General features: G+C 43.3%; 1 protein-coding gene across 3 annotated transcripts in view; it reads left to right on the top strand.

The window, feature by feature from the left end:
- Positions 1 to 2,070: 2,070 nt before the first annotated feature.
- The window catches only part of fbxl18 (F-box and leucine-rich repeat protein 18), a 77,511-nt gene continuing 67,524 nt past the window's right edge, over positions 2,071 to 12,057 (top strand). For 2 of the 3 annotated variants that reach the window (XM_080206379.1, XM_080206378.1), the window contains exon 1: positions 2,071 to 2,506. In XM_080206379.1, the coding sequence (XP_080062505.1) occupies positions 2,282 to 2,506 (225 nt within the window). In that variant the 5' untranslated portion in view covers positions 2,071 to 2,281. The remainder of the gene's footprint in view (positions 2,507 to 12,057) is intronic. The other variant, XM_080206380.1, reaches the window with a different exon arrangement.

The following is a 12,057-nucleotide window of genomic DNA, read 5'->3' as shown; positions in this document are numbered from 1 at the left end:
GAGGCTCATGTGTTACACTGCCACTTACTGTGTGTTGCCCACAAAGTCAATTGTAGAGAAAGTATGCATTCCATATTTTAAAAATAACTTCATAAATGTCACCAGAGGTAAAAAGAAACACCCCTCAAAGCTGGGTCTTTCCTCCCTATATATGTTAAAACAGAAATCTACTATGGTATGGAATATACTGTCTGCAGTGGGCCAGGCTTAACTGTAACTTCAAAATGGAATTAGATAGATATTTTGAACAGGAAAATAAACTACAGGCCTATGGGAAAACAGTAGGGCGAGTTGAAAAATAGCACATTCAGAGCCAGCAAATGGATGGAATGGTCTCTTTCTCTATGAGAGGTGGAGGGGGGGTAGGGCTCCTTCAAAGAGCAGAGCAGGCATGACTGCACACCATGCCCTCCATGCTCTCCACAGAGAGTGGGGTCCATACAGCGGATAGTGGGAACAATATTATTTTGTTAAGTTTCCTTTTCCATTTGTATGCCTTGGGTGCTTATAAATTGAGGCTGGGGGATGACAGAGTGCACTTTTGTGTAATACATTTTGCCTTGTGTCACTGGGCAGGGCAAAAAAATACAAGAGATTTATACGGAACTATTTACAATCTTCAGACATTCAAAATGTACTTTACAGTCAGTGATGTGTATTCACTGTTGTGATATAGCATCTATTTGATTTGATCTATTATTGTCACAAGTATTGTTTCTTGCATGCTATACAGACAAAGCATTCCATTCATAGAGAAGGAAATGAGAGAGTGCAGAACGTAGTGTTATAGTCATAGCTAGGGTGTAGAGAAAGATCAACTTAATGAAGGGTAAATCCATTTAAAAGTTGGACAGCAGCAGGGGAGAAGCTGTTCTTGAATTGATTGGTGCGTGACCTCAGACTTTTGTATCTTTTTCCCAATGGAAGAAGACGGAAGAGAGAAGGTGTGGGGTGTGTGGGGTCCTTAATTATCCTGGCTGCTTTTCTGAGGTAGTGGGAAGTGTAGACAGACTCTATGGATGGGAGGCTGGTTTGCAAGATGGATTGGACTATATTCACCACCTTTTGTAGTTTCTTGCGGTCTTGGGCAGAGCAAGGGCCGTACCAAGCTGTGATACAACCAGAAAGAATGTTTCTATGGTGCACCTGTAAAAGTTGGTGAGAGTCAGAGTTGACATGCCAAATTTCCTTAGTATTCTGCGAAAGAAGCATTGGTGGGCTTTCTTAACTATAATGTCAGCATGGAGGGACCAGGATAGGTTATTGGTATCTGAACACTAAAAACTTGAAGCTCTTGACCTTTTCTATTTCACTCTGTTGTTGTAGACAGGGGCATGTTCTCCTTTACGCTTCCTGAAGTCGATGACAACCTCCTTTGTTTTGTTGACATTGAGGAAGAGATTATTGTTGCTGCACCATTTCACCAGATTCCCTATCTCATTCCTGTACTCTATGTTGTCAGTGTTTGAGATCCAATCCATTACGGTGCTATTGTCAGCAATTTTGAAAATCAAATTGGAGGGGAATTTGTCCACAGTCATAGGTATATAAGGAGTTTGGTGGGGGGACTGAGAACACAGCCTTGCGGAGCATTGGTGTTGAGGATGATCATGGTGGAACTAAGTGTTGTTTCCTATCCTTACTGATCGTGCATCTAATTTTCATATAACAAGGTCTCATCACAGCAATGTAATAATGGGCATCCAATCTATTTTAGTTATATTGGTTGAGGGATAAATACTGGTCACAACACCAGGGAGAAGCTACCCTCCTCTTCATATAGTTCTTACTGTGTTTACCCTAGTCTAACGCCGGGATCTCCACATCATGACTTTTTACCGCCATTGCTCTCTTGCCCTGTGCTTGGGGGCATGCCCTTTGGGATGGAAGCTGGGGTGCGGGGCGGAAGCTAGACTCGGGGTGCTGTGAGGGGCGGAAGCTGGGGCTCGGCGCGCCGCGCGGGGCGGAAGCTGGGTTTTGGGGCGGAAGTTGGTGCGCCGTGCGGGGCGGAAGTTGGGTTTTGGGGCGGAAGTTGGTGCGCCGTGCGGGGCGGAAGCTGGAGGAGGCAAGGGTCGCAGTGCGGTTCCGGAGGAGCGCCGTTAGTTTCTCGGTGCGGGGGGGAGTGAGCGGCCCAGGCCCGGCTCCGGCCTGTTAGGCGGTTAAATCTTTTTTATTATAAGATTGAAAGCCTTTTATAATTGAATATTGGTTATTTTTTAATTGAGTTGTTTGGCCGATGCGGCCTCTGAGGTGCCGAGCCAGGCATTAAGAGTTTGAGGCGATGGAGAGCGGTGAGGAGCCGGAGCAGCAGCACCAGGATCAGGACCAATGCCAACCCCGGCCCCTCAACCTGACCGAGTTCTCGGATGAGATCCTGTTGACCATCCTGAGGTTCGTGCCCAGCTGCGACCTGCTGCTGAATGTCAGGAAAGTGAGCAGGAAGTTGGCGGCTCTGTGTGTGGACAAGAGCCTGATCAGCTCGGTCACTCTGCACAAGGAGTACCAGGTAAACAATCGGCGGGCCCACCACTCTGCCCGTCTACCCTGCTGCTCTCCCAATGGGGGACCCATCCACACTGGCCAGGATTGGAAACACGGGTCCCAACTGTGGCATTGCCAGGTTGTGACAATATTCTGTCTGCAACATAGACGGGAAATATATAATCAGCAACAGGCAGTATCTGAGGAGAGGGAACCTGAATGTGGACTGTGGAAATCGATTTCACCTTGTTTACCTTCATTGGCAGAACACGGTGGTACAGTGATTGGCACTGTTGCAGGGACTAAGGACTCTCAGTACCAGGGACTCGAGTTCGATTTCTAGCTTGGGTGACTGTGCTGACTCTGCACATTCTCCCTGTGTCTATGTGGGTTTCCTCTGGGTGCTCTGGTTTCCTCCCACAGTCTGAAAGACGTGCTGGTTAGATGCATTGGCCATGCTAAATTCTCCCTCAGTGTACCTGAACAGGCACCAGAGTGTAGCAACTAGGGGATTTTTGCAGTAACTACATTGCAGTGTTACTGTAAGCCTATTCGTGACACTAATAAATAAACTTAAACTTAGTGTTATTTCAACATCAAAACGGGGAGGAGACAAAAGAAATAGCAATCCATGTTGGCCAATGTCCTTAACTGCAGCAGCTGAAAACATAAAATGGGAACTGGCATTAGTTTTCCCCAATAGTTTCAATGACCAATCAGTTATATTGCCCAAACTAAGTAGGGTTGAAGTCCTTCATTCAGATCGTTCTGATTACAAATCTGTATTTGGACCTAAATCTATCTTTTGCAGTTAAAGCTTGTTTCTCTATGCCTATAATTCCTTTGAGTTTTTTTCAAATAAATATCCAATGCATCTTTAAATAATGAGCTGTTAATTGTAAGGAACCTTAAGGCTTAACCCTTCCATTAAACAATTCGGCTGTTTTAAAACCAACGAAAGAGAGATCGGTATTAAAGAACAATACAGCACAGGAACTGGCCCTTTGTCCCAGCAAGTCTGTGCTGATACGTGCTTTCTATCCTTCAGTTTGGCTCCTGTTCATGTGTCTATCAAGATTTACTTTGAACGTTGCTAACATACCTGCTGCCACCACCTTCACCAGCAGTGCATTCCAGGCACCCACCACCCTCTGGAAAAAACGTTCCCTGCACGTCTCCCCTATCGTAGTTGACTATTCCACCCTGGGAAAAAGCCTCAGACTACCCACCCTATATATGCCTCTCACAATTATGTCGACCTCTATTGGCCTCCATCTTTCCAGTGAAAATGATCCGAGTTTATCCTTCCTCTTTTCATACCTAAAACCCTTCAGGCCAGGCAACATCCTAGAAAACCTTCTTTGCACCCTCTCTAATGCATCCATGTCTTTCTGGTAGTGCGGAGACCAGAATTGCACGCAATTCCATTTAGCGACCAACTTTTTTTTCTCTGTGAACAGAATCACATCAAAATAAGTGGTTCTTGCCAAATGTTCTGGAAGAAAATTTAAACTCTTCTGTTACCCTGGTAACTCAGTTGGCAAGCACATTGCAAACTGTGCAACTTTGCCATACAAATCAGGTCCTCGTTTCGCTCTCTATTACCATTCGATTGGAAAGGATCTACATAGATATCAAATACAGACAGTACACCCCTTACCCGTTATGCTCGCATAGAATCAGAGAGGTTTATAGCATGGAAACAGGCCCTTTGGTCCAACTTGTCCATGCCACCCAATTTTTACCATTAAGTTAGTCCCAGTTCCCTACATTTGGCCCATATCACTCTATACCCATGTAACTGTCTAAATGCTTTTTAAAAGACAAAATTGTCCCTGCCTCTACTACTGCTTGATCCAGACACTCACCCTCTATGTGAAAGAATTGCCCCTCCGGACCCTTTTGTATCTCTACCCCTCTCACCCTAAATCTAATGCCCTTTAATTTTAGACTCCTCTATCTTTGGCAAAAGATTTTGGCTATCTATCTTACCTGTGCGCCTCATTATTTTATAGATCTCTATAAGCCTCTACGGTCCAGGAAAAAAAATCCAATCTATGCAGCCTCTCCTTATAACTCAAACCATCAAGTCCCAGTAGCATTCTAGTCAATCTTTTCTGAACTCTCTTTCTAGTTTACTAATATCCTCTATATAATAGGGTGACCAGAACTGCACACAGTATTCCATGTGTGGCCTTACCAATGTCTTGTACAACTTCAACAAGATGTCCCAACTCCTGTATTCAGTGTTCTGACCAGTTAAATCAAGCAATTAAATCTCTGATTTAATCGTAATTGTTCTGATTACAAATCTCTGGAATTCCCTGCCCATTGAAGTGGTGGAGGCTACCTTGCTAAATATATTTAAGACACGGTAGATAGGTTTTTGGTAGGCAAGGGGATTAAGGGTTATGGGGAGAAAGCGGGAAAGTGGAACTGAGCCACTTCAGATCAGCCATGATCTTACTGAATGGTGGGGCAGGCTTGAGGGGCTAGATGGCCGACTCCTGCTCCTATTTCTTATGTTCTCATGCCGAATGCCTTCTGTCCAACTTTCAGGAGCTATGAACCTGTAACCTTAGATCTCTTTGTTCTGTAACTCTTCCCAACAGCCTACCCTTAACTGAGCAAATGCTACCCTAGTTCGATCTACCAAAATGCATCACGTTGCATTTATCTAAATTAATCTCCATCTGCCATTCATCAGCCCACTGGCCCAATTGATCAAGATTCCATTGCAATCCAAGATAACCTTCTTCACTGAACAATATGCTACCAATCTTGATATTATCTGCAAACGTACTAACCATGTCTTCTATGTTCTCATCCAAATCATTAATATAAATGCCAAATAACAGTGGACCCAGCCCAATCCCTGAGGCACACTGCTGGTCACAGACCTCCAGTTTGAAAACTCTACAACCATCCTCTGATTTGATTTGATTTTATTATTGTCACATGTATTAGTATATAGTGAAAGTATTCTTTCTTGTGCACTATGCAGACAAAGCATATCGTTCATAGAGAAAGAAAGGAGAGTGCAGAATGTAGTGTTGCAGTCATAGCTAGGATGTAGACAAAGATCAACTTAGTGCAAAGTAGATCCATTCAGAAGTTTGGCAGCAGGGAAAAGCTTTTCTTGAGTCAGTTCTTTCATGATCTCAGACTTTTGTATCTTTTTCTCAATGGAAGAACATGGAAGAGAGACTGTCCTGGGTGCATTATGCTGGCTGCTTTTCTGAGGCAGTGGGCAGTGTAGATAGTGTCAGTGACTAGGAAGCTGGTTTGAATGATGGACAGGGCTTCGTTCATGACCCTTTGTAGTTTCTTGCGGTCTTGGAAAGAGCAGGAGCCATTCCAAGCTGTGATACAATCTGAAAGAATGCTTTCTATGGTGTGTCTGGAAAAGATGGTGAAAGTTGTAGTGGACATGCCAAATTTCCTTAGTCTGAGAAAATAGAGGCATTGGTGGGCTTTCTTAACTATAGTATTGGAATGGGGGGATCAGGGCAGGTTATTGGTCACCTGGACACCTAAAAACTTGAAGCTCTCGACCATTTCTATCTCGTCCACATTGATGTAGACAGCGGCATGTCTTGTGTCATCAATCAGAAGTCTCTCAACACCAGCTTAAAGTCTAACAGGTTTAACCTGGTGTTGTGAGATTTCTTACTGTGTTTACTCCAGTCCAACACCAGCATCTCCACACTGTGTCTTCAAGTCAATTTTGTAACCAGTTGGCTACCTCACCCTGGATCCTGTGCGATTTAACCTTATGCAGCAACCTACCATGCGGTACCTTGTCAAAGGCCTTGCTAAAGTCCATGTAGACAACTTTCACTGCACTGCCCTCATCTACCTTCTTGGTTACCCCTTCAAAAAACTCAATCAAATTTGTAAGACAAGATTTTCCACTCAAAGTCATGCTGAATGTCCCTAACCAGTCCTTGCATCTCTAAATGCCTATAGATCCTGTCTCTCAGAATATCTTCTAACAGCTTATCGACTTCAGACGTTAGGCTCACCAGCCTGTAGTTCCAGACTTTGCCCTGCAGCCCTTCTTAGACAAAGGCATAACATTTTTCTTCAGGCACCTAACCTGTGGCTGTCGATGATTCAAATATCTCTGCTAGGGGACCTGCAATTTCCTCCCTAGTCTCCCACAACATCCTGAGATACAGTTCATCTGGTCCTGGAGATTTATCTACCATGATGCACTTTAAGACTTCCAGCAGCTCCTTCTCTGTAATATATGTACACTCCTCAAGACATCACTATTTATTTCTCAAGTTCCCTAACATCTGTGCCTTTCTCAACCTTGAATACTGATGAGAAATATTAATTTAGGGTCTCACCCATCTCTTGTGGATCCTCACATGGATGACCTTTTGATCCTTAAAAGACCCTATTCCCTTCCTAGTTACTCTTTTGCCCTTTATGTATTTGTAGAAGTTCTTTGGATTCTCTTTTGCCTTATCTGCCAAAGCAATCTCAAGTCCCTTTTTTGCCCTCCTGATTTCTCTCTTAACTCTGCTCCTACGCCATCTATACTCTTCAAGGGATCCACTTTATCCCAGCTGCCATATGCATTTCATGTGCTGCCGCCTCATATCCTGAGTCATCCAGAGCTCCCTACTTTTACCAGCCTTGCCCTTCACTCTAAAAGGAATGTGCTTACCCTGGACACTAGTTAACACACTTTGGAAAGCCTTTCAATTACCAGGTGTCCCTTTGCCTGCCAACAGACTCTCCCAACCAGCTTTTGAGAGATCCTGTCAAGTTTTGAATGTTCCTGCTTGATACCATCAAAATTGGTCTTGCCTCAATTTAGAATTTTAACTTAGGAGCCAGACCTATCATTCTCCATCATTATCTTAAAATGAATGGAATTATGGTCACTGGTCCCAAAGTGATCCCTCACTAACACTTCTGTCACCTGCCCTTCCTTATTTCCCATCCACATGCTTATTTTGGGCAATCCACATACTGAGTGAGAAATTCCTTCTGAAAACGCTCAACAAATTTCTCTCCATCCACGTCCCTAATGCTATGGCTGTCCCAGTCGGTGTTGGGAAAGTTAAAGTCCCCTACTACTACCACCCTATTTTTCTTGGAGCTGTCTGTAATCTCCTTACATATTTGCCCCTCAATTTCCCACTGACTGTTTGGGGGCCTGTGGTACAATCACATCAAAGTGATTCCCCCCTTCTTATTTCTCAGTTCTACCTATAGACACTCAGTTGGCGAAACCTTGGATATATCCCCTCTCAGTACTGCTGTGATGTTGTCCCTAATCAAAAATGCAACTCCCCCTCCTCTTACCTCCTGTTCTAGCTTTTCTATAGCCTCTGTACCCTGGAACATTGAAATGCCAGGCCTGTCCTTCCTGTAGCCATGTTTCAGTAATTGCTATAATATCCCAGTCCCGTGTACCCATCCATGCCCTGAGTTCACCTGCCTTGCTCGTCAGGCCTCTTGCATTGAAATAAATGCAGTTTAATGTAGACTTCCCTTGCTCTCTCACATGATCAATCAACTTTCAGGCACTGTAAAAACATACCCGCAAATTATTTCAGTTCATGTTTTCCCCCTTTTACTTCAGTAAGTTCCAAGATGATTTCAAGTAATTGTCCCCTTGAACTTTGTTCATTCATTCTAATGAAATAAAGTGACTGCTTTCCCCTCCACTGAGTTCAAATGATTTAAGTCCGAAAATGATTGTTGTTTTCTGATCTTTAAAAAATTAATATTAACGTGGAGATTAAAGTTGATAGCTCAATTTGATTATACAGCAGTACTGACTCGTGCTTTCACATCATTGTTTAATGTGTAAGCTGAGACGTAAATTTTAGACTGTTCTGCCAATGGGAGTGATCCCTTGCGAATGGTTCCATTATTCAAGTTTAATTAATCAGGAATCAAACTTCTGAAGCCCACTCTTAATCCAATGGGTTGTATTGTTGTGCTTGTCCATGGCAGTGGCATCTCGCAGGCATTGGCAGTGACTGTTTAGTCTGTGACCTTTGCAAAATGAGTAAATGTTGAAGCGAATGGATTTGCTGATGTGCTGAGCAATGTAAGAATAACCAATGATGCAACCAACCTTGAATCATCATGTGGAATTGAAGGCTGAATTTTCACTGTACATTCTTCATTGTCCCGCCTTTGTGGGCAGAAGGTCTTCCATATGTGGACAGAGTTTTAGCCAGCTCTGTGAATTCTTTTGCTATCACAGTGACCATTTTGCTTCTGCCAGCAAATTGTGTGCAGTTATTTCTTTTTAATTGTTATTCAAATCCTTGCCTCTGTTCTCTTCTCATTGCCTGGTATTCATCGACTGGGTGTCCTCTGTTACTATGGATAAAGTCTATAATCCATGTGAACCTTGACACTGAATGCACCTGTCCAGTATTAGAGATCTGGTGCTCCATTTGACGTCAAGTTCTTCCTACAAAGCAGAAAGAATGACATATATGCATATCCACCACTCTTCACCGGATAGCATTTAGGAGTTGGGTATTATAGCTCATAAAATATCTAAGTGCAGGAGAAGGTTATTTAGCCAGTCGAGCCTGTACCAGCAACAATCCTACCCAGGCCTTGTTCCCATAACCGCACGTATTTACACTGTTAATTCTCCTGACACTAAGGCCAATTCAGCATGGCCAATCCACCTGACCCATACATCTTTGGACTGTGGGAGGAAACCCACACAGGCATGGAGAGAATGTGCAAACTTAACACCGACCATGACCTGAGGCCGGAATTGAACCCAGGTCCCTGGTGCTGAGAGACAGCAGTGCTAACCACTGTATCACTATTGTTTTTATTTGTTTCCTGATAAACCAGACATTATAGTGCAGGTATCACTGCTCCTGCTAATTTCAATTAACCCTGAGGTTATTCTAAAATATGACTCAATATCGCATAACAAACTTGCTGAACTATGGGGCGGAGACCTGGTATTCCATTATTTTAACAATTATTTAGATCTACATATAGTGTGTTTAATGTAGTAACACATCTCGGAGCATCTCATAAGTGTCCAGTTGTCTGTGGCATAGATGTTCAGCAGTGTCTCAAATGTAAAGGGTTTTCAAATCGATCTAAACTAAGGTTTTGTGAGAATGTGGGATAGTTGCAGTGGAAGATTGCAGGTTCGGTCCCAGCTCTCTGCTGAGTTAGCTGCTCACCACCAGAGGGTGCTCCAGCTGTCCTGAGCAGGGGCCTGGGTTAGGAAGAGAATATTTCACCTTTCTTTCTGCAGCAACTGTTGACTGTCCTCTGCTGGACACTACAGGTGTATGACTACCAGCTGAGTGACAGGGTCAGGCGCAGCCTGCACACAGTTGACTTGTTTACTGACTCTGAGTACCTTGCTGGTGTCCTTGAAAATATAATCCAGGGAACGGAAGGAGGCGCGGAATGTGCTGCTGGGCTATAACAATTTGAATTCGAGAATAAAGGGACACTGTTTCTAATGACTGAAGCACACAGACTTAAGGTGCTTGGCAAAAAAAAACAGAGGTGGGATGAGGAAAAAAGATTTTACGCAGCAAGTTCAGAAAGAATTGGGATGCACTGGCTCTAGTGTGCTAAGTGCAGGTTCACTGTTAGATTTCAGCTGGGAATTGGAAAAATACAGGAAAGAGAGAAAATTGCCAGGGTATGTGGTAAGAGCGGGAGGTTGGGACTAACTGGATTGCTGCTCAAAAGAACTAGTGCAGACTCAAAGGACAAAATAGAATAAACTATTCTATTTTGATTTGATTTATTATTGTCACATGTATTAATATACAGTGAAAAGAATTGTTTCTTCTGCAGGTTACAGACAAAGCATACCATTCATAGAGAAGGAAAGGAGAGAGTGCAGAACGTAGTGTTACAGTCATAGCTAGGGTGTAGAGAAAGATCGACTTAATGCAGGGTAAATCCATTTAAAAGTCTGACAGCAGCAGGAAAGAAGCTGTTCTTGAGTCGGTTGGTATGTGACCTCAGACTTTTGTATCTTTTTCGTGACTGAAGAAGGTGGAAGAGAGAATGTCCAGAGTGCGTAGGGTCCTTAATTATGCTGGCCGCTTTTCCAAGGCGGGAAGTGTAGACAGAGTCAATGGATGGGAGACTGGTTTGAGTGATGGATTGGGCTACATTCACGACCTTTTATAGTTTCGTGAGCTCTTGGGTAAAGCAGGAGTCATGTCAAGCTGCCATACAACCAGAAAGAATGCTTTCTATGGTGCATCTGCAAAAGTGCATCTATGATGAGAATCATAGCAAACGTGCCAAATTTCCTTAGTCTTCCAAGAAAGTAGAAGGGTTGGTGGGCTTTCTTGACTATAGCGTCGGCATGGGCGGGGGGGGGACCAGGACAGGTTGTTGGTGATCTGGACACCTAAAAACTCGAAGCTCTCGACCATTTCTACCTCATCCCCATTGCTGTAGACAGGAGCATGTTCTCCACTATGCTTCCTGAAGTCAATGACAATCCTCTTCGTTTTGTTGACATTGAGGCAGAGATTATTGTCATCGCACCAGTTCACCAGATTCTCTATCTCTTCCCTGTACTCTGTCTCATCATTATTTGAGATCTGAGCCACTATGGTGGTGTCATCATCAAACTTGAAAATTGAGTTGGAGGGGAATTTGGCTGCACAGTCAGGTGTGTAAGGAGTATAGTAGGAGGCTGAGAACACAGCCCTGTGGGGCCCCGGTGTTGAGGATGATCATGGAGGAGGTGTTGTTGCCTATCCTTACTGATTGTGGCCTATGAGTTAGGAGGTTCAGGATCCAGTCGCAGAAGAAGGAGCCAAGGCCCAGGCCGTGGAGTTTGGAGATGAGTTTCATAAGAATAACGGTGTTGAAGGCTGAGCTGTAGTCGAAATGGAAAGGTGAAAGGAAGTAATTATTTTAAAAAAGCTGAGGGTGAAAAAGCAAGACTAAAACTAATGACTGACATACTAAAAACGATCAATGAAATAAAATATAGCCAGCCTGAAATCAGCAGGTTAGAAAAAGACAAATGCATGAAATATGACATACACATAAAGGTTGATAGGAAGCCTAAGCATAAGCTTGGAAGATCCTTTGATTTGTGTGCCGGACCATAATTATGCAATTGGAAATGACGAAAATTGAGTTTAAGGAGGAAAGTAACCACTGGAGGGCAGTAGAATAAGGCCACAAATGGTTCACCCTCCATTGAAACTTAACTCACAAGACAGCGAGAGGTTCCTTTGCACCAGGGATTTTACTTTATCTGGGGTATTGTTGTGATTCCCAAAGAGACCGATAATCTATTAAAAAGAAATTTGAATTTCCAGTGGCCAACTTAAAGGAATTGTATGACAGAATTTCAAGCTTTAAGACTTTTACTAACAAACTAAAAACATCATTGACTAAACTCTATTTCTTTTGCAACTTAATACTCTAAACTACAAAGAAGATTCCCATTTAACATTTAAAGCAATCAAAAATATCTCTCCACAGTTATTTACTCTTGTCACTTCAGTGGATAGATATTCTAGTCTTCCAGTACCAGTCCAAAGTGATTCTTGACTTCCAAGGGCTTACTTTCCT

This window comes from Carcharhinus amblyrhynchos, chromosome 18, assembly GCF_965287045.1.
Source record: "Carcharhinus amblyrhynchos chromosome 18, sCarAmb.v2.hapA, whole genome shotgun sequence".
NCBI lineage: Eukaryota > Metazoa > Chordata > Chondrichthyes > Carcharhiniformes > Carcharhinidae > Carcharhinus > Carcharhinus amblyrhynchos.
Note: the sequence above shows the minus strand (reverse complement) of the source record. Positions and strands in the feature narration are given on the sequence as shown.